The 23,654-nt window shown below is 43.6% G+C and overlaps 1 protein-coding gene across 1 annotated transcript in view; it reads left to right on the top strand.

Annotated features, from left to right (window-relative positions):
• Positions 1–23,654, top strand: part of LOC126293370 (ubiquitin-conjugating enzyme E2 Z-like) — a 35,990-nt gene that overhangs the window by 1,483 nt on the left and 10,853 nt on the right. Inside the window, exon 2 of the mRNA XM_049986572.1 lies at positions 12,903–13,163. Within this exon, the coding sequence (XP_049842529.1) occupies positions 12,903–13,163 (261 nt within the window). The remainder of the gene's footprint in view (positions 1–12,902; positions 13,164–23,654) is intronic.

A 23,654-nucleotide genomic window follows, 5' to 3' on the forward strand; every position in this document is an offset into this window, starting at 1 on the left:
GCTCTGTAGTACTATCTTGTCTACATTCTCATCAAATTTGACACACTGTTGCTATATTTATTTGTATGTTACATAAGTATATTTACTATATGATCTGGAACATGTTAATTGATCTGAAGATTGTGTAGAAAATAAGTCATAAGATATTCAAAAAAGGTAATAACTTCTTATTTATTCATTTTAGTTTGTCATGTCTCAGGAGATTATATATATATATATATATATATCTCCTGCTTAGTTGACAATCCTTTCTGAGATCTAAAATGCTTGCCACTGCAACTGATTTTGTCCTGTGTTTATAATTTTGATTATATAAAACCATCTTGACATATTTTTAAGCAATTGACACTAATGAGAGGGAGCTGTAATACTTCACTGCTAACGTACCTCTTTTGCAAAATGGTTTAACAGCACATGTAAGACCACATGGAAATATATGACTGAAAACGTTCAACACACAAATAATTCAATACATCTCAAAGCTCAGCTGAACAATATGAGGGTGGTTTGATAAGAGTGATAAAAAAGCACTGAAAATAGTTTGTGTCATGAACAACTCATCTTGCTTGTTGACATAGTCTCCTTAGAGGGATATAACTTGGGCCAGTGATCGTCCAGCTTTTTCATTCCAGCGGAAAAATAAGTTCTGTCAAACTGCAAAATACTCATTGACTGCAAGTGTACCTTCCTCATTGATGACAATTTCTTCCCAGCAAGCCAAAATTTTAAGTTAGTGAATAGGAAGAAGTCAGTTAGGGCAAAGTTCGATGAATAGGGTAGATAATGAACCAGTTCAAAGCTCCGCCACTGTTATGGCCAATGTGTGGAGTGTTACACAATCTTGGTGAAATAGCAGTTTTTTCATGTCAACTGTGATCTTTTCAGATAACACAAGTCTCAAATGATCCAACAAAAAAAGCATTATGATTCTGCATTTTTTGAAGTTATCTATGAGGATTAATCCTTGGTAATTCCAAAAAACAATGCTCATCACCTAAACAGCTGACAAAATGGTCTTCGCCTTCTTTGGTGCACTTTCACCAGCCTTTGTTCATTGTTTTGACTGCTGTCTAGACTGTGTGTGTAGTCAAGAATCCAAGTTTCAACAGTCACAAATCAACACAAAAGTCATGCAGATTGTTAGTGAACATTGCTGGACATTGTTTGATCGACTGTGAGCAATCGTGGCACCCACCTCACACGCAGCTTTTTGGTAGCCAATTCTCAGTGCTGGATATTATGGACTCTTGCAGTTGAGATATGTACAGTCTCAGCAATCTCGCATTACCATATCGTAGACTTTTCCAGTGACTTCAATTGGACTGCAGGAGTGCACTTCATCTTCAATGCTTGTCTGACCACATTTAAATTCATTAATCTAAAAGTAAGTTTCTTAAGTGTGGTGCAGAGTCTGTGTGAACTTCATGCAATTCTGTTTAACAGCAACATGAAAGTCTGTTTTATCCATTTCCAATTCCAGTCTGCACACTCGCCAATTCAAATGACTGTCAACAGTGAACATTGTTGAAATTCTTTATATGATCGTTGACATAATCAAGGTTACCAACCATGAAAGTGGAAATAAAATGTTCACACTTGTGTGTTATGTAAATGCTGTTTTAACTGTAAACATTCGAAAGCTTATTTTTACCATAATCAATAGCAATTAACTCTTTCATTTTATCAAACTGTGGAGTATCCACGTACTTAAATTATATGATGCTAACAAAAAGTAAGCTATTAACTGTCGGTGGCTTTGGAGACAGCTTCAGCGAGCTCACCATTTAGCCGATGTGTAAAGAAATTTTGTAGAATGGAAATTCTGCTCAATATCCCTGCACACTCCTACAGGCAAAGTACAGCATCCCCCCCCCCCCCCCTCAACTCCCATAACCTTGCCATGTTCCTTCTGTACCTCCCACTACCCACACCAGCCGAGATGACTACAGACTGCAGTCGGGCTTCAGGTGCCTGCAGATGACAGCAGCCATATGTGAGAGAGCTGTGAGTGAATAAATATAAGGACTTTGTCCGATAGCTTAATGTACTTTTAAACATACCTTTAATTCCTCACTTGGGGATGGTGTCAGTGAGTGGTTCTTAGATGGAGGTGGGTGAAAGTGCAGGTCATTTACAATGCTAATATGTTGGCAGATTTTTTTTATTAATAATCATACACGAACATTGACAATAGCATCAGCAGCAGGCACACAGTAGACAGCAGGTGACAATAAGCCAGGTGGGAGCAACGGTGTAAGATGATCCCTGACAGCTCAAAGTGCTGTCACTAGCTTTCAGCTGCAAAGCGCTATTGGCTGCGGGATAAGATATTAGCCATCTGTGGAACTTTGACAACACTGAGGCGTTGCCACAGAGACGTTTACAGAAGTACATTACATTATCAGTTGAGATAGCTGTGAAGCTGCCACACCTGGCCCGCTGTGACTTTCAAGGGCAGACCTATGCTGACTCAAATACAGGCAGTTGAACCTAGCAGGTCTGCCTGGGAAATGAAAACAGGCCTGCAGACCGGAGAGCAGCAGCTACAGTTGTCGGTAACTGATGGTACGGCCAGAAACGTGGGGGCGAGGGCAGGTACCGGTGGGCTCGGGCTTATGCAGTCAGACAGCAGTCACCGCTTTGTGCCCTGGAGATGGCAAACGAAGCTGAATCATAAGGACACTGGCAACTGACATGGGCTGTACATCACAGTAGTGCTCAGCTGTGCTGACAAGACTGGACCTGCGAGTTTAAATAATGTGGCCCAGCATGATCCAGTACCTCCTTCATTATTTCTTTATTAGTTCGTTCATCTTGGACAGACATTCTAATGCATTCACAACCGGGAAGATGGTGCGCTGAGCTTACATAGCTGGTACACGGAGCCGAATGGGCAGGGCAGCCCTGCAGCTCAGGTGGTCCTCTGCACTGCGAACGGGCGGTGGCATTGATGGTCATTATGGTAGATCGTCGTGCTGCGCTGTCTAGCTCTGAATCGTCAGCTGGAGTTCAGCGGCAGGTGGGCTCTGGTGGTGGGGAGCAGTCTCGTAGAGGTGCCACCAGAATGCTGGCTGCCAGGGCAGGAACCATTGGATAGAAGTCTGTGCATCGTGTTTCAGTGGGGAGTGGCAATGGTGACACAGTTGTGGTGAAGACTGCGAGGCCGCGTTAGATGGGAACTTGGCGTAGCTATGTTGCGCAGCAGGTTGAGCAGTGATGGGATGGATTGGTTGTGTTTAAATGCTGCTGCTCTTTGACTTTGTGGTAATGTTCTCTGACTTCATGGTAGTGGCTACATATCTGGATAGGGCAGTCAAATGAAAATGAGACTGATGGCAAAAAAGGAAGTAAACTATTTATTATTTCAAAAGTAATCGCCATAAATGTTAGATACTTTTATTCCATTGTGAGACAAGTGCTCAATTAATTCTTCACGGATAAGTGTTTGAGTGTGCCTATGGAATCGTGATTGTACCCAGATGTGTAGCTCTTCATCTGAAGGACGTAGATCGCCAGAAATGTCTTTTTTTCTTGACTCCAAAAATATGAAAATCGTATGTAGAGAGATATTGGGACTTCATAGGTGTTGTATAAGGACTTACTGCTGAAACATTTCTTGTGTAATAGAAACGATGTTAACAACATCTGAGCTCACCCACGAATAAGCTGTGCGAGTTTTGCTGGGTAGGTGTTAGACATCTTGCCGGCCGCGGTGGTCTCGCGGTTCTGGGTGTGCAATCCGGAACCGTGCGACTGCTACGGTCGCAGGTTCGAATCCTGCCTCGGGCATGGCTGTGTGTGATGTCCTTAGGTTAGTTAGGTTTAAGTAGTTCTAAGTTCTAGGGGACTAATGACCACAGCAGTTGAGTCCCATAGTGCTCAGAGCCATTTGAACCATTTTTCTTTTTGTTAGATATCTTCAATAGACTCCCAATCTCTGCACGTGCAATTACCATATTTTTGGAGCTCGGAAGAAAGAGCTTCATTGCCATTGATATGCTTTGGACAAAGAGGTGAAGCCTTAGGTACAACTGTGGTTCCGGAGGCATCCTCAAACATTTACTGTGAAGGCAATGACCATTTTGTCTGATAGGGTAAATGTATTAACACTTACGATTACTTTTGAAATGATAAACAGTTTACTTGGTTTTTCCATCTGTCTTGTTTTCATTTGACTGCACCTTATATGTCACACCGAAATATATGAAACAGAGGCAGTGACCAACTATTGCAACTGGCAGTGGGTCAGCTGTGGTACTTCATGGAGACTCGTTTGGTCATCAACATGTGTGGTCTTGCGACAGAGCAGTCACTTCCACTGTCCACACAGTTCAGTGACAAGCACAGGTTGTCTGTGGCCTGATCGTGCTTTCTTGTGGTCCGTCTGTGGCTCCAAGTACAGTGATAATTTATCCCACTATAAGATTAATAGAGCCAATTAGAAAGATAACAGCTACTTAAAAAAAAAAAAAAAATAAAGCCTGCTGCCACCTCATTTATACTGTATAGCAGTTGTTTTCCTCCTAGAGGTAGCTCAATATTTACTTGATTGCAATGATATTTTTCAAAGAAAATAGTTACCTACCTCTTTAATTACTGAATCCTGTGTACAGCACATTAATATGTCATTCTGGCATGTAACAAAGACCACTACTTGCAATACAGCTAATAGAACTTTCGGTTCCTGAACCTAGATATTTAGATAATTTGTAGCAAGACAGTGGCGAACAATATGTTTTCTAATAAGTCTTGGATTTGCATGGATTCAAAATTGCTTCGCCGCCTGTGGGTCCGGGATCTAGAATAAGCCCGAGGTATTCCTGGTTGTCATAAGAGGCGACTAAAATGAGTTTCGCACATTTCGGGCTTTATCTGATGGTCCCCTGTAGGGTTTGACCTCCATTCCTCCAAATTTTCCCGAATTGCGAGCCAATTGCCGAAGGGCATCTTACATGGTGCATTGTGTCCATCGGGCATTGACATCTTTAGCCCACTTTCTCGTTGTCGCGTTGCAGTCCCACCCATTCTTCATCTCTTGGGTGTGACACCTGCCTGCGTGCATTTTCCACTGTGCACTATGCAGTGTCGCTTTCTGCGTCGAAGATGACTATGGACTTCTTTGCACCTGATATCCTGCACAGTAGCCAGCCCATTGTGGTGGGGCTGCCATGTACTCTGTTGGTCGTAGCCCCCTGACCACGCAGGGATCGCTCTGCTGATGCCTGCGCTGTTAACTGCCAAGGGGTAGATGCCCATCCTCCTGGGGCATCGGGACTCCCGGCAATAGCCATCCTACCAGGCGGCCTTTGCTGTGGTTTGGTGGCGCCCGTGGGGAGGGCCCTGGTCGGAGTGGGTGACATTAGGGCGGCTGACATGCGATGGAGCGTAGTCAGTCATCTCGTGCTGGTTGTGAAACATCAGCAGCGTCTAAGTGATCACGAGCTCAATTCAATGCACAGAAGTAGGACTCCAAATTGTTCCCCTCCCTGGCCACACCGTCAGATTAAGGATGGCTGCAGATCTTATTTCCCCTCATACCTTGTATGTTTGAGAGCTGATGGGGAATCTTTCCTGATGGTGAAGTCTCAGTTTTTTGTTGAGCATTTAGAGGACAAGTTTGGGGAGTGGAGGCCTTGTCCAAAATGACATCTGGGTCAGTCTTGATCAAAACAGCATCCTCTGCCCAGTCACGGGAGTTACTCGCTTGTGACAAGATGGGGGATTTTTCTGTAATCATCACACCCCTTAAGAGCTTAAATATGGTTCAGGGACCTTCTTTTGCAGTCTGACGATGAGCTGCACATCAATTTAGAGTGGCGAGGTGTACATTTTGTCCAGCGTGTCCACCAGGGTTAGAGGGATATCAGGTTGCCACCTATGCCTTTATCATGGCCTTGGAGGGTGATACATTGCCCAAGAAGGTCAAGGTGATGGTCTACCTCCGCCGATGTGATGCCTTAAGTGCTGCAAGTTTGGCCATATGTCTTCCCGCTGTACTTCCAGCGTCACATGCCGAGATTGCGGACGCTCATCACATCGCAATACTCCGTGTGGCCCGCCTCCTGTCTGTGTCAACTGCGGAGAGCACCATTCGCCTTTGCTTGCCAGGGTACAGGATTCTCCAGAAAGAAATGAAAATCGTCGAGTACAAGACCATGGACCGACTGACCTACACTGAGGCTAAGAGAAAATTTGAACACCTGCATCCTGTGCGTATGACATTGTCTCACGTTGTCACAACAACAGTTCTGGGACCATCAGTTCCATCAACCAAAGTCACCTCTCAGACTCTCAGAGCCGGAAGACTACACCTGCCCCCTTGATGGTTGTTAGCAACACCTCCCCCAATCATCGGGGACATCCGTCCCCACTTCTAAGCCAGAGAAGGGTAAGTCTTCTTCGGCTTCTCTCACTAGGAAGGTGTCCCTTGTCACTCCCTTCCCAGGTTTCTGCTAGTGGGAAAGACAACACTCGCCAGTGTCTGAAGAGCTCAAAAGCAGCTGGTTGCAGGGCTTCGTGCTCATCCTCTGTCCCGGAGACTGAGTCAGTGAAGTCCTACCAGCCTGGGAAACCCAAGGAGCAGTGAGAGAAATTCAAAAAGAAGACCCCCTAAGACCAAGGAAATTGTGGTGGCACCCACACCACCGCTACATACAAGCTCTACATCTGAGGATGGGGTGGAGATTTTGGAGTATGCTGAGGGTCTAGATCTCGCCAGACCCTCAGACACAATGTATATAGACTGCTCAGGCTAAAAGTCGGTGGAAGCAGGTGACCCTAAGGTGTAAACTGCCTCTTTGAATGTTCCATGCCTTCCCGGTGTCATGATGACCACATCCTCTAGTGGAATTGCGGCAGTTTTTTCCACTGCCTGGCTAAGTTACAGCAACTGTTAAGCTTTACGCCTGCTATCTGCACTGCCCTTGTGACGTATAATTTGATGTATATTTTTTTTTTTTTTTCGGTGCCTACAGTGTCACGTCTTTCAGTGTCACACATTTTTATTTTTTAAGGGGATCACTTAAGACTGTTTCCATGGGTTCGCCCCTCAAATTTCTCCCTCATATCACAATATTGTTGTCTGATGTAGTACAACTGAAAAAATAAATTCCTATTAAAGCACAGTTTTGTATATAATGTATATTCAAGACCTTACACCTGTCAGAATAAATCCTACATCGAGAATACTTTACACAAGTTTAAGGGAAGAAATGCTTCCGATAATTATTACAGTATTTAAAGAACATCAAAATATGAACAGGCTGAAATCAACAAACAGTACATGAGACTGCGCTAATAAATTCAACTGTAAAAAGCTAAGGAGCATATTATTAGCTAAATGAGAAACATGCAAAAGTGAAATGGCAAAATGAGTACTTCTCAATTGGGAGTAAATTAAAACAATCAGAATGGCTGAAAGAGAGCACAATAACATGAGCCATAAACGAATAAGAGCTAAGCAACCAAGCAAATAAGGGAATAAGCAAAAATGAGATGCCAACAAAATGAGATATGGCCGAACTCCATTGGCACTTATACAGGGTGTTACAAAAAGGTAAGGCCTAACTTCCAGGAAACATTCCTCACACACAAATAAAGAAAAGATGTTATGTGGACATGTGTCCGGAAATGCATAATTTCCATTTTAGAGCTCATTTTAGTTTCGTCAGTATGTACTGTACTTCCTCGATTCACCGCCAGTTGGCCCAATTGAAGGAAGTAATGTTGACTTAGGTGTTTGTGTTGACTTGCGACTCATTGCCCTACAGTACTAGCATCGAGCACATCAGTACGTGGCATCAACAGGTTAGTGTTCATCACAAACGTGGTTTTGCAGTCAGTGCAATGTTTACAAATGCGGAGTTAGCAGATGCCCATTTGATGTATGGATTAGCACGGGACAATAGCTGTGGCGCGGTACGTTTGTATCGAGACAGATTTCCAGAACGAAGGTGTCCCGACAGGCAGACATTCGAAGCAATTTATCGGTGTCTTAGGGAGCACGGAACATTCCAGCCTATGACTCGCGACTGGGGAAGACCTAGAACGACGAGGACACCTGCAATGGACGAGGCAATTCTTCGTGCAGTTGACGATAACCCTAATGTCAGCGTCAGAGGAGGTGCTGCTGTACAAGGTAACGTTGACCACATCACTGTATGGAAGGTGTTACGGGAGAACCAGTTGTTTCCGTACCATGCACAGTGTGTGCAGACACTATGAGCAGTTGATTGGCCTCCACGGGTACACTTCTGCAAATGGTTCATCCAACAATGTGTCAATCCTCAATTCAATGCAGATGTTCTCTTTACGGATGAGGCTTCATTCCAATGTGATCAAATTGTAAATTTTCACAATCAACAATAATCTGTACGCAATTGTGCAATCACGTCACAAGCACAGATTTTCTGTGAACGTTTGGGCAGGCATTGTTGGTGATGTCTTGATTGGCCCCATGTTCTTCCACCTACGCTCAGTGGAGCACTCATGATTGCATACGGGATACTCTACCTGTGCTGCTAGAACATGTGCCTGTACATGTACGACACGACATGTGGTTCGTGCACGATGGAGCTCCTGCACATTTCAGTCGAAGTGTTCGTACGCTTCTCAACAATAGATTCGGTGACCGATGGATTGGTAGAGGGGGACCAATTCCATGGCCTCCACGCTCTCCTGACCTCAACCCTCTTGACTTTCATTTATGGGGGCATTTGAAAGCTCTTGTCTATGCAACCCCGGTATCAAATGTAGACTCTCTTCGTGCTTGTGTTGTGGACGGCTGTGATACAATACGCCATTCTACAGAGCTGCATCAGTGCATCAGGGATTCCATGTGACGGAGGGTGGATGCATGTATCCTCGCTAACAGAGGACATTTTGAACACTTTCTATAAGAAAGTGTTTGAAGTCACGCTGGTACTGTCTGTTGCTGTGTGTTTCCATTCCATGATTAATGTGATTTGAAGAGAAGTAATAAAATGAGCTCTAACATGGAAAGTAAGCGTTTCCAGACACATGTCCACATAACATATTTTCTTTCTTTGTGTTTGAGGAATGTTTCCTGAAAGTTTGGCTGTACCTTTTAGTAACACCCTGTATACGGTTGCACTTGTGGCGGCACCTCCCGGCCCGTAGGCAACATGCGTGCCAGCTATCGCAATGCACTCTTAGCACTCATGGCGGCGTCTAACGGTCCGTACGCAAGTTGTGCGATTGCTGTCGCAGGTTGACCCTTAATCTATGTTGTTACACCCTGCAGGAAACCTGGTCCCCGGCAATGCGGACTCCTGCTGTTTGTGGCTGTAAGAGGTATTACAGAAACTGTAGGGACTATAAATGAGTGTCAGGTGGAGTTTGCGTTAATGTCCTAAACGCAGTCTGTAGTGAACATGTGCCCCTTCATACCCCTCTTGAAGGTGTGGCTGTCTGAATAACGACAATGAAGGAAATAACTGTCTGCAATGTTTTTCTTCCTCCATATGGTGCAGTACCCCTGAGTGTATTAGCTGCACTGTTTGATCAACTCCCTAAACCTTTCCTACTTTTGGGAAATTTTAATGACCAGAACCCCTTGTGGGGTGGTATCATGCTTATTGGCCGAAGCATAGATGTTGAAACTTTACTTTCTCAGTTCGACCTCTGCCTATTAAACACTGAGACCACCACACATTTCAGTGTGGCTCATGGTAGCTACTCGGCCATTGATTTATCAGTTTGCAGCGCAGGACTTTCCCCATCGATCCACTGGAGAGCACATGACAACCTGTGTGGTAATGACCACTTCCCTTTCTTACTGTCACTACACCAGCGTCATGCCCAGACTGGCTTTAAACAAGGGAGACGGGGAAACTTTCACCTCTGCTGTCGCCGTTGAATCTCCCCCAAACGGTAACATTGATGTGATGGTTGAGCAGATCACTACAACAATTGTTTTTGCGGCAGAAAACGTGATCCCCCGGTCTTTAGGGTGCCGAGGAATAAGGCAGTCCGTTGGTGGTCGCCGGAAGTCGCTGATGCAATTAAGGAGCGTTGGCGAGCTCTACATTGGCATAAGCGGCACCCTTCCCTGGAGCATCTCATAGCTCCTTGCCCGTGTCCGCTATCTTATCAAACAATGGAAGCAGGAGTGTTAGAAGAGATAAGTCTCGACCATTGGGGGCTATACATCACCCAAGTCTGGGCAAGGATCAAACGTCTTTTCAGGTACCAGGCCCCAACAGGTGTTACTATAAATGGCATGTTATCTACTGACACCAACATGATTGATGAACACTTTGCTTGAGCCTGGGTAGCTATCAGCCCATCAGCCTCACCAATGTTCTTTGTAAACTGCTGGAATGTATGATATGTCAGTGGTTGGGGTGGGTCCTGTAGTCACGTGGTCTGTTTTCTCGATGTCAGGGTGGCTTCCACCAGGGTCGCTCTACCACTGACAATCTTGCGCCCATCAAGTCTGCCATCCGAACAGCCTTTTCAAGATGGCACCATCTGGTTGCCATCTTTTTCGACTTACGTAAAGCATACAACACGACCTGGCAACATCATATCCTTGCCACCTTGTATGAGTGGGGTCTCTGTGGCCTGTTTCTAATTTTTATCCAAGACTTCCTGTCGCCCCGTACTTTCTGCGTCCCAAGTTGGTACCTCCCATAGTTCCATCCATATCCAGGGAATGAAGTTCCACGGGGCACTGTGTTAAGTGTGTCTCTATTTTCAGTGGCCATTAACAGTCTAGCAGCACCTTCTGGTTTTGCTGAGTGGCACCTAGAGGGAGCCATCCACAATACGCAGTCGTGGGCTGTAGCCAACGGTTCCCAGTTTTCAGGCAGAGTCGTGTGCCTTGCACTTTTGTCGGCGTCATACAGTTCATCCGGACCCAGCATTTACCTTAATTATGATCCACTCACTGTAGTGGAGACATATCGATTCCTAGGACTGGTTTTCGACACTCGATTGACTTGGCTGCGTCATCTTCGTCAGCTTAAGCAGAAGTGCTAGAAGCACCTCAATGCCCTCTGTTGGCTGAGTAACACCAATTGGGGTGCAGGTCGCTCTACGCTGCTGCAACTCTACAGAGCCCTTGTCCAATTCCGAATTGACTTTGGGAATGTGGTTTACAGTTCAGCAGCACCTTCAGTGTTGCATTTACTCGACCCTGTGCACCACTTTGGCGTTCGACTAGCTACAGGAGCTTTTAGGATGAGTCCGGTGACCAGTGTGCTGGTGGAGGCTAGTGTCCCTCCATTGCAGATCATACGTGCGCAACTGCTCACCACATTCATATTTCCCCTGAGCATCTGTATTACCGTCTCCTTTTCTCACGCATGGCAGTCCATCTCCCGCATTGGTGGCCCAGGTCGGGGCTAACAATTGCGGTTTGCATGTGGTACCTTCTCTCTGAACTGGAGTCCTTCCCTTTACTACCTCCACTTGTGGTCCATTCACCTCCATGGTGTACGCCTCGTCCGCTGCTTCATCTACACCTTTCATGTGGCCCTAAGGACTCCATTCACCCTGCGGCCCTCCGCTGTCACTTCCTCTAGATTCTTGACATGTTCCGTGGCTCTGAAGTGGTTTACACCGACGGCTCGATGGCTGATGATCGCGTTCACTTTGCCTACGTGCACGGGAGCCATATTGAACAGTGTTCCTCACCCGATGGGTGAAGTGTATTCACTGCAGAGCTGGTGGCCTTTTCTCGTGCACTTCAGTATCTTCGTTCATGCCCTGGGGAGTCTTTCCTTTTATGTACTGACTCCTTGAGAAGCCTGAAAATTATCTACCAGTGCTACCATTGTCACCCTTTAGTAGCGTCCATTGAGGAGTCTATACCCTGGAACAGTCCAGTCATTCAGAGTGTTCGTCTGGACCCCTGGTCATGTCAGAATCCTAGGAAATGAACTTGCTGACAGGCTGGCCAAACACGCTACACGGAAACCACTTCTGGAGATGGGCATCCCCACAACTGACCTGCGTTCGCCGCAAGGTTTTCAGCTTTGGGAGAGGGATTGGCAGAATCTCAGTACGCACAACAAACTGAGAGCCATTAAGGGGACCAAGAATGTGTGGAAGTCTTAGACAATGGCATCTCGCAGGGACTATGGGGTTCTCTGCAAGCTCTGCATTGGCCATGCGTGGGTGACCTATGGCTACCCTAGCGCCATGAGCCACCTCAGTGTCGGTGCAGTGCCCGGTTGACAGTGGCCCATATTCTTCTGCCATGTCCTCCTTTGGCTGTCCTGAGACTTCATCTTTGGTTTCCGGACTCATTATCATTGATTTTAGCCGACAATGACTCATTGGCTGTTTTGGTTTTAAGTTTCATCTGTGAGAGTGGGTTTTATCATTCAATGTGAGTTTTAGTGCCTGTCCTTTGTCCCTCTGTGTCCTTCACCCTAGTGCTTTTAGGGTGAAGGCTTAGTTGGTCAGCTTCCTTGTTTTACTCTCTTCTAACTGTTTCTTGCATATCTCTGTTGTTCTCCTGTCCTCTTTCTGTTCCTTTTAGTGTTCACTTCCTTTCCTTTGTTCTTGTGATCTTTCCTTTCTTTCCATTTTGTGTTATACATATTGTCTATTTTATTCTCACACTTGTGGCATTGTTTCATTAGGAACAAGGGACTGATGACCTCATAGTTTGGTCCCTTTCTCCCTCTTTTAAACCAACCAACCAACCAGCCAGCCAAAATTCCTTGCTGGCAATCTTCCCATCTGAGTGTATAACTCCATTCTGAACCCTAGCCAAGGATGCATAATTTACATGAAAATGATTTTTAATCGCTTCTTTTTGAGACAGCACCATTTCATTCAGGCCTCCTATTTTTCGTGGTTGTTTCCTTTACAATTAGTACTCGATAAACTGCCAAAAAAATGTGTGCTGTCTATCAGTGGTTATATTTCAGGGACATGATGTCAATCTACAATGAACCACCGCCCGGTCTGTTTGTCGTTCCCGACGAGAAGGACATCACTGTGATTCACGCGCTCATCACGGGTTCATTTGACACCCCCTACGAGGGTGGCTTCTTCTACTTCCTCGTGCGATGCCCTCCAGACTACCCTATACGGCCACCACGTGTCAAGCTCATGACGACTGGAGGAGGCACTGTCAGGTTTAACCCAAACCTGTACAAGAATGGGAAGATCTGCCTCAGTATTCTTGGGTGAGTATTGTACATCTTGTTTGACATATATTGTATCAGCTGGCATAGCTGGTAAAATTTGTGTCAAATGGCATAGTAGATAAAATTCCTATCTATATCTGTGTAATGTTAATTCTAGTTGGGCAATGTGTGCCATTGGAAATACTGGAGAAAATTTCCTTCCACGAGGTGTAAGAACATAGTGTTTTTGTGGTACTTCTACGTAAAACAGGTGAATGTTTCCAGAACAGATATTTCACCCATCATTCTACATCGTTGTGAAACCTGGAGCCAGGATACAAAGCCAGGTCCTTGCCTTTTTGGGAGCTGCAGTTTCGATGATTGAGCTACCTGGACATGCCTCACGGCATGCATTACTGCTTCAATTGTGTTGATGCCTCCCTCCAGCTTTGTGTTGCTCGTAGACACTACTGCACATATAGGTGCACCACTGCTAATATGGGATAGGACGCTGTGGTGAATGGGATAGCCACAGTCTAGTGACTATTTCCAAGATGTTTTGTGGTGGCTGCACTACTATGAAATTTTCTGAGACATTGAAACAGTTCTGGGCTGGAGTACAGTAGAGAATACCAGGACATAATTTTGGCAGCGAAGAAAATGAGTTGCACCCACACGTGGACAAGATAGACCTGGTCACAAAGTTAAGTGTGCTGACAGCGGTTGCATTTTAGGGGTATTGTTTGCATTTCCGGAATGTCCCGTATGATTTCCAGATAGTGTAGATTCTGCTACACTGAATCTTCTGGCAGATTAAAACTGTGCGCCAGACTGAGACTCGAACTCGGGACAAAAATATGTCACAGAGTCCTGGATCACCAGTCGCAAACAGTCAAATGACAACCTTGGAGCACAGACAGTGTTGATAGTAAAGGATTAGTTCAACATAAGTATGTTCCTCAAGGTCAAACAGTGCACCATTCTCTTTAAGTTGAAGTCTTGAAATATTTGCAATGGAGTTTGACATCGTTGCCCTGATTTACGGCATTCTTAGGACCGGTTCTTAACTGTATGACAATACAGGACCCCATGCTGCTTTACCAGTTTCGGAGTATCTGGGCAGGCATTCTGTTATTGCCATCCCACATCCGCCGTATTCAGTTGACGCTCGCCACTTGATTTAAGGTGACTAAAAGGAAAGCTTCATCAAGGTATTGCAATTATCCAGTTGGCAGTGACAAATGAGCTTAAAAGTATCATAGTTGAAGAAAATCCTAAGAAATTTTGGTCTTATGTGATCAAAACAAAATGTCCAGACACTCTGTGACCAAAATGGTACTGAAACAGAGGATGACAGACTAAAGGCCGAAATACTAAATGTCTTTTTCCAAAGCTGTTTTACAGAGGAAGACCGCACTGTAGTTCCTTATCTAGATTGTCGCACAGATGACAAAATGGTAGATATAGAAATAGACGACAGAGGGATAGAGAAACAATTAAAATCGCCTAAAAGAGGAAAGGCCGCTGAACCTGATGGTATACCAGTTCGATTTTACACAGAGTACGCGACAGAACTTGCCCCCCCTTTTTGCAGTGGTGTACCGTAGGTCTCAAGTAGAGTGTTGCGTTCCAAAGGATTGGAAAAGGGCACAGGTCATCCCCGTTTTCAAGAAGGGACGTCGAACAGATAGGCAGAACTATAGACCTATATCTCTAATGTCAATCAGTTGTAGAATTTTGGAACATGTATTATGTTCGAGTATAATGACTTCTCTGGAGACTAGAAATCTACTCTGTAGGAATCAGCATGGGTTTCGGAAAAGACGGCCGTGTGAAACCCAGATCGCACTATTCGTCCATTAGACTCAGAGGGCCATAGACACGAGTTCACAGGTAGATGCCGTGTTTCTTGACTTCTGCAAGGCATTAGATACAGTTGCCCACAGTCATTTAATGAACAAAGTAAGAGCATATGGACTGTCAGACCAATTGTGTGATTGGATTGAGGAGTTCCTAGATAACAGAACAGAACACAGCATGTCATTCTGAATGGAGAGAAGTCTTCCGAAGTAAGAGTGATTTCAGGTGTGCCGCAGGGGAGTGTCATAGGACCGTTGCTATTCACAATATACATAAATGACCTTGTGGATGACATCGGACGTTCACTGAGGTTTTTGCAGATGATGCTGTGGTGTACTGAGAGGTTGTAACAATGGAAAATTGTACTGAAATGCAGGAGTATCTGCAGCGAATTGACGCATGGTGCAGGGAATGGCAATTGAGTCTCGATGTAGACAAGTGTAATATGCTGCTAATACATAGAAAGATAGATCCCTTATCACTTAGCTACAAAATATGTCAGCAACTGGAAGCAGTTAATTCCATAAATTATCTGGGAGTACGCATTAGGAGTGATTTAAAATGGAATGATCTTATAAAGCTGATCGTAGGTAAAGCAGATGCCAGACTGAGATTCATTGGAAGAATCCTAAGGAAATGCAATCCGACAACAAAGGAAGTAGGTTACAGTATGCTTGTTCGCCCACTGCTTGAATACTGCTCAGCAGTGTGGGATCCATACCAGATAGGGTTGATAGAAGAGAGAGAGAAGATCCAACAGAGAGCAGCGCACTTTGTTACAGGTATATTTTGTAATCGTGAAAGCGTTACGGAGATGGTAGATAAACTCCAGTGGAAGACTATGCAGGAGAGACGCTCAGTAGTTCTGTACGGGCTTTTGTTAAAGTTTCGAGAACATACCTTCAACGAAGAGTCAAGCAGTATATTGCTCCCTCCTACATATATCTCGCGAAGAGACCATGAGGATACAATCCGAGAGATTAGAGCCCACACAGAAGCATACCAACAATCCTTTTTTCCACGAACAAAATGAAACTGGAATAGAAGGGAGAACCGATAGAGGTACTCAGGGTACCTTCCGCCACACACCGTCAGGTGGCTTGCGGAGTATGGATGTAGATTCAGATAGTTGAAAATTTCCTGTCTTTCTTCCAAGAGCTCCAGAAACATAGGCAGCTGTGTACGGATAGCCAAAGGGACTACTTCGATAGGAGCTACAATCTTTAAGTACAGCTTTTATTTTTTTTATAAAAAGAGCTCTCCTGGAACTTTTTTGACAAGGGAATATTATTACGTAAGTGGTATGGATCTTAAAGTATGTGTGTTGTCACGGAGATGAATAATTCCCTGTATTAGGACAGTTAAGGGAAATTTGATCATGCACAGGCTCGATTTGATACCTTAGAGTGAAATAGCATTGTGAGACAAAGTTACATGAGAACATTTTATGAATAGCTGAGCATTCACTTAGTTGTAGTGTTTTGGGGAGCTTATCTTCTAAAGTGGGAATTTAAGGACATGGGATCTGGACAAGCTGAAAGAACCAGAGGTTGTAGAGAGTTTCAGGGAGAGCATAAGGGAACAATGGACAGGAATGGGGGAAAGAAATACAGTAGAAGCAGAATGGGTAGCTCTGAGGGATGAAGTAGTGAAGGCATCAGAGGATAAAGTAGGTAAAAAGACAAGGGCTACTGGAAATCCTTGAGTAACAGAAGAAATATTGAATTTAATTGATGAAAGGAGAAAATATAAAAATGCAGTAAATGAAGCAGGCAAAAAGGAATACAAACGTCTCAAAAATGAGATCGACAGGAAGTGCAAAATGGCTAAGCAGGGATGGCTAGAAGACAAATGTAAGGATATAGAAGCTTCTCGCTACGGGTAAGATAGATACTGCCTACAGGAAAATTAGAGACCTTTGGAGAGAAGAGAACCACTTGTATGAATATCAAGAGCTCAGATGGCAACCCAGTTCTAAGCTAAGAAGGGAAGGCAGAAAGGTGGAAGGAGTATATAAAGGGTTTATACAAGGGCGATGTACTTGAGGACAATATTATTGAAAGGGAAGAGGATGTAGATGAAGACGAAATGGGAGGTAAGATACTGCGTGAAGAGTTTGACAGAGCACTGAAAGACCTGAGTCGAAACAAGGCCCTGGGAGTAGACAACATTCCGTTAGAACTACTGACAGCCTTGGGAGAACCAGTCATGACAAAACTCTACCAGCTGGTGAGCAACATGTATGTGACAGGCGAAATACCCTCAGACTTCAAGAAGAATATAATAATTCCAATCCCAAAGAAAGCAGGTGCTGACAGATGTGAAAATTACCAAACTATCAGTTCAATAAGTCACAGCTGCAAAATATTAACGCGAATTCTTTACAGACGAATGGAAAAACTGGTAGATGCGGACCTCGGGGAGGATCAGTTTGGGTTCCGTAGAAATGTTGGAACACGTGAGGCAATACTGACGTTAAGACTTATCTTAGAAGAAAGATTAAGAAAAGGGAAACTTATGTTTCTAGCATTTGTAGACTTGGAGAAAGCTTTTGACAATGTTGACTGGAATACTCTCTTTCAAATTCTGAAGGTGGCAGGGGTAAAGCACAGGGAGCGAAAGGCTATTTACAATTTGTACAGAAACCAGATGGCAGTCATTTGTAGCCTCTCCCCGATGTTATTCAATCTGTATATTGAGCAAGCAGTAAAGGAAACAAAAGAAAAATTGGAGTAGGTATTAAAATCCATAGAGAAGAAATAAAAACTTTGAGGTTCGCCGATGACATTGTAATTCTGTCAGAGATAGCAAAGGACTTAGAAGAGCAGTTGAACGGAATGGATAGTGTCTTGAAAGGAGAATATAGGATGAACATCAACAAGAGCAAAACGAGTATAATGGAATGTAGTCGAATTAAGTCGGGTGATGCTGAGGGAATTAGATTAGGAAATGAGACACTTAAAGTAGTAAAGGAGTTTTGCTATTTGGGGAGCAAAATAACTGATGATGGTCAAAGTAGAGAGGATATCAAATGTAGACTGGCAATGGCAAGGAAAGCGTTTCTGAAGAAGAGAAATTTGTTAACATCGAGTATAGATTTATGTATCAGGAAGTCGTTTCTTAAAGTATTTGTATGGAGTGTAGCCATGTATGGAAGTGAAACATGGACTATAACTAGTTTGGACAAGAAGAGAATAGAAGCTTTTGAAATGTGGTGTTACAGAAGAATGCTGAAGATAAGGTGGATAGATCACGTAACTAATGAGGAGGTATTGAATAGGATTGGGGAGAAGAGAAGTTTGTGGCACAACTTGACTAGAAGAAGGGATCGGTTGGTAGGACATGTTTTGAGGCATCAAGGGATCACAAATTTAGCATTGGAGGGCAGCGTGGAGGGTAAAAATCGTAGAGGGAGACCAAGAGATGAATACACTAAGCAGATTCAGAAGGATGTAGGTTGCAGTAGGTACTGGGAGATGAAGCTTGCACAGGACAGAGTAGCATGGAGAGCTGCATCAAACCAGTCTCAGGACTGAAGACCACAACAACAGCAACATCTTCTAACCATCATCAATATTCTGCAAACCACTGTGAAATACATGGCAGCATGTTCTTCTTATTTTACCAGTTGTTACAGCTTCATACCATTTCATTTATGTATGAAGGGTGGGGAGAAAGGTTGTTTAAACACGCCCTCGTGTCTCGCAATTAGTCTGATCTTGTCCGTGCAACCCTTACACGAGTTATACAAAGTGATCGCTAGCACATTTGTAAAGTCGTCATTTGGAACTGGTTCTTGAACTTCTTTGATCAGGCATGTTTGTAAAAGTTTGTGCCCACCTTAATGAGTCTTCCAGTCCTGTGTTGTACAGTGACACACACTTGCGCAATATTCTAGGATGGTTTATACATAGCCAATTAAAGAACATTTTGCTACACAAGTAACATCATTTGGTGTCCTCCCCTTCTGCCCTTTTCTCTTGTACAGTTTCATCTGTGTCAATTTTCCTTAGTAATTATGAAATGCACTGCATACAAATCTTGCAGTTGGGCACCGTTGGCACACCAAGCGGACTCTACTAATTGTGATACGTCATGTATAGAAATCTTACAGCTGTCGTGTCCCAGGTTCCATTCTCAGCTTGGTGTGCCAAGTGCAACTTGGCCTCAAACTGGCCCTGGTTATACTAGCGTTTTGTAAGCAATCTCTGCTGCATACTGGTTTCATTTCTCCGGCATTTTACCAATGAACTGGTCAGCCGTCAGATTTGCCCATGACTGAGGCTATGGTGACCATTCAATCTTATATCCATACAAATTGTTACACCTGCGTAATTGTACAGTCTGATTGATTCCAATTTTGACTCATTGATTTGTAGTAGTAGGATAGTGGGCAAGAACTATGTTATAATCTCATTGAAAGAAAATTCTGTTTCAGCACTTGAGTGACCCTGCTTACGAGAGCTCTTCGTTTGTCCTTCCTCCTTATCCGGGATGAACCGTGACCTTACCACTGATCCTAACCAATTCTATATAGTCCTTTATATTTTTCTCTATATTTCCGAATCACTGTGGAAGGCAACAGGAAACCACCCCAGTGTTTTGTTCCCAAGAAACCCCATCACGAATTTGCCTGCTGTTCAACAGTCTGCCAGTCAGATATCTGCATGGACAGCTTGAAGAAAAACAGTAAACACCCAAAGGAATACACACAGATTTGTGATTTGGAACGTACAATGACTGTGCCAAATTGGAAAGTTATAGATTGTGGAGAGAAAATAACAGTGGACTAAAATAGGAGTATTAGGATTAGCAGAGATTTACTGGAAAGGCACTGGGCACTTCAAAACAGCTAATGTCAATAACAGTATTTTTTCTGGTGAAAGAAATGGAACCCAGCGTAGTTGCAATAAGATATGTAAACGAACGACTGATGTGGATAGACTTGACAATGTCTAGCAAGAAAATTAGGATTGTGTCAGTAAATTCGCATTGTGAAGGGACAGATCAAGATAAGATAGATAGTTTTTATGAGGAACTCAGTGATGTGGTTGTTAGAGTAAAGGACAAGGACTGTGTTCTGCTCATAGGTGATTTTAACACCAGGATGGGAAATCGAACAGAAGGGTATGAAAAGGTTATGGGGTAAATTTGGAGAGGATATGGAAGCCAACAGAAACGGGAAACAACTCTTGGATTTCTGTGGCAGTATGGGCTTAGTAATCACAAACTCCTTTTTTAAACATAAGAACATTCACCGGTATACTTGGGAAGGCAGGGGAACCAGATCCGTCATTGACTATATAATAACAGATCAGGAATTCAGGAAGGCTGTGAGGGACACACATGTATTCAGGGGATTCTTTGACGACACTGATCATTATCTAATCTGCAATGAAATTGGGATTGTGAGGCCGAAAGTGCAGGAGGTCAGGTCCATATGTAGAAGGATAAGAGTGGAGAAACTTCAGGATAAGGAAATTGGGCACAAGTACATAACAATGATCTCAGAAAGGTACCAGTTAGTTGAGTGTAGTCAATTACAGTCATTGGAAAAGGAATGGACAAGGTACAGGGACACAGTACTAGAAGTGGCTAAAGAATGTGTTGGAACAGTAGTGTGTAAAAGTAGGATGAAGCAAACAGCTTGGTGGAATGACACAGTCAAGGCAGTCTGTAAAAGGAAAAAGAAGGCGTATCAAACATGGCTGCATACTAGAACTCAGGTAGACAGAGAAAATTATGTCGAAGAAAGAAACAAAGCCAAACAGATAATTGCAGCATCCAAGAAGAAATCTTTGGAAGACTTTGGAAACAGGTTGGAGACTTTGGGGCAAGATGCTGGAAAACCATTCTGGAATGTAATTAGCAGTCTTCGAAAGGGAGGTAAGAAGGAAATGACAGATATTTTGGACAGGTCAGGAAAACTGCTGGTGAATCCTGTGGATGCCTTGGGCAGATGGAGGGAAGATTTTGAAGAGTTGCTCAATGTAGGTGAAAGTACGATCAGTAATGTTTCAGATTTTGAGATAGAATGGGATAGGAATGATGATGGACATAGGATCACATTTGAGGAAGTGGAGAAAATGGTCAATAGATAGCAGTGCAATAAAGCAGCTGGGGTGGATGAAATTAAGTCGGAACTCATCAAATACAGTGGAATGTCAGGTCTTAAATGGCTACACAGGATAATTGAAATGGCCTGGGAGTCGGGACAGGTTCCATCAGACTGGACAAAAGCAGTAATCACACCAATCTTTAAACATGGAAACAGAAAAGATCGTAAAAACTACAGAGGTATCTCTTTAATCAGTGTTGTGGGTAAAATCTTTTCAGGTACTGTTGAAAGGAAAGTGCGAGTATTAGTTGAGGACCAATTGGATGAAAATCAGGGTGGGTTTAGGCCTCTTAGAGGTTGTCAGGACCAGATCTTTAGCTTACGGCAAATAATGGAGAAGTGTTATGAGTGGAACAGGGATTGTATCTATGCTTTATAGATCCAAAGAAGGCATATGACCGGTTTCCTAGGAGGAAGTTAGTGTCTGTTCTAAGAGATTATGGAATAGGAGGCAAACTTTTGCAAGCAATTAAAGGTCTTTACATGGATAGTCAGGCAGCAGTTAAGAGTTGATGGTAAATTGAGTTCATGGTTCAGAGTAGTTTCAGGGGTAAGACAAGGCTGCAACCTGTCTCTACTGTTGTTCATATTATTTATGGATCATATGTTGAAAGCAATAGACCGTTTGGGTGAGATTAAGATATGTGAACACACAATAAGCAGTCTTGCATATGCGGATGACTTAGTTGTGATGACAGATTCGATTGAAAGTTTGCAGAGTAATATTTCAGAGCTAGATCAGAAATGTAAGGACTGTGGTATGAAGATCAGCATCTCCAAAACGAAAGTAATGTCAGTGGGAAAGAAATATAAACGGATTGAATGCCAAATAGGAGGAACAAAGTTAGAACAGGTGGACGGTTTCAAGTACTCAGGATGCATATTCACATAGGATGGCAATATGGTGAAAGAACTGGAAGCAAGGTGTAGCAAAGCTAATGCAGTTGAGCACTCAGCTACGATCTACTCTCTTCTGCAAGAAGGAAGTCAGTGCCAAGACTAAGTTATCTGTGCACCATTCAATCTTTCCACCAACTTTGTTGTATGAAAGCGAAAGCTGGGTGTATTCAGGTTACCTTATCAACAAGGTTGAGGTTACGGATATGAAAGTAGCTAGGATGATTGCAGGTACTAGTAGATGGGAACAATGGCAGGAGGGTGTCCACAATGAGGAAATCAAAGAAAAACTGGGAAAGAATTCTATAGATGTAGCAGTCAGGGCGAACAGGCTTAGATGGTGGGGTCATGTTACACGCATGGGAGAAGCAAGGTTACCCAAGAGACTCATGGGTTCAGCAGTAGAGGGTAGGAGGAGTCGGGGCAGACCAAGGAGAAGGTACCTGGATTTGGTTACGAATGATTTTGAAGTAATAGGTTTAACATCAGAAGAGCACCAACGTTAGCACTGAATAGGGGATCATGGAGGAATTTTATAAGGGAAAGGGGGGGGGGGGGGTGCTATGCTCCAGGCTGAACACTGAAAGGCATAATCAGTCTTAAATGGTGGTGGTGGTGGTGGTGGTGGTGGTGGTGGTGGTGGTGGTGGTGGTGATGATGATATCGATATCAGATAATTCCATCAGTGGTGTTGCCTTATTAGTACACAAAGGATGGAATGCCGCAGTGATGTGAGTTGTAGCCTATACCTTGATGATGATGTAGTTACCAGTATTTCACATCTGCCTAGAGTAAGCACCCAGAAAGGAAGTTACCGTAGTGTAGAGAGATTTTAATGCTATGATAGGTAAGGGGGCTTGTCAGATGAAATACTTCGCTGTCATGATTTAGGTAAAAGAAATGATCATAGATATCAGCTGATACAGTTCTTTCAGGAAAATAAGATAGTTGTAGCTGACACGTGCTTCCAATACCTCACCAGGTGGAACATACTGTAATCAGATAGGCTACTCCTTGATTGGCTTAAGACGAAGATTGTCAAAATGTAAAGGGACACCTCCCAAAGCAAGAAAAGTAAGCAAAAGGCTAATACTGAAATTTTTAGGAATCGGGTACAAGAAATATTTTCAACCAGTCAAATAACATGACATCTGCTGAGAAATGGAATTTTCTGAAGGAGACATTAGTTAAAACAGCTGAGCAAGTAGTCAAGTATAGCAAAAAAGTGAGGAATAAAAATTAGTGGTTTATTAATGGAACCATATAAATCATTGAAGACAGGAAAGTACAGAGCATGAGAGGATTACAGGGAAATCAGCAGTACTAAAAGTTATTGGTGTTAATACAGAGGAGCTGCAAAAGAGACAAAAATAATTACTTCAGTGAAATGTGAGAGAATCTAGAAACTCCAGAATTGGAATGAGACCAGAGACGAAGACAGCACATCCCTGACCAACATAGAACTAGCTGTTAATCAGTGGAGACCATACTAAAATAAGTTGTTCATGGATAAAACTTGGTTGCTGGGAATTGAACCCAGAACCCCATGATCCAGAGGTGTCGGTGCTAGCCACTAGATCACAAGCTGTGGACAAAGCTGACTGATTTGGAAACATATATCTCCAACCAGACATACTAAATTGAGTGTGTTGAAATGTCTGGTGTTTCCAGTTTTC

Source organism: Schistocerca gregaria, chromosome 10 (assembly GCF_023897955.1).
Source record: "Schistocerca gregaria isolate iqSchGreg1 chromosome 10, iqSchGreg1.2, whole genome shotgun sequence".
NCBI classification, from domain to species: Eukaryota; Metazoa; Arthropoda; class Insecta; order Orthoptera; family Acrididae; genus Schistocerca; species Schistocerca gregaria.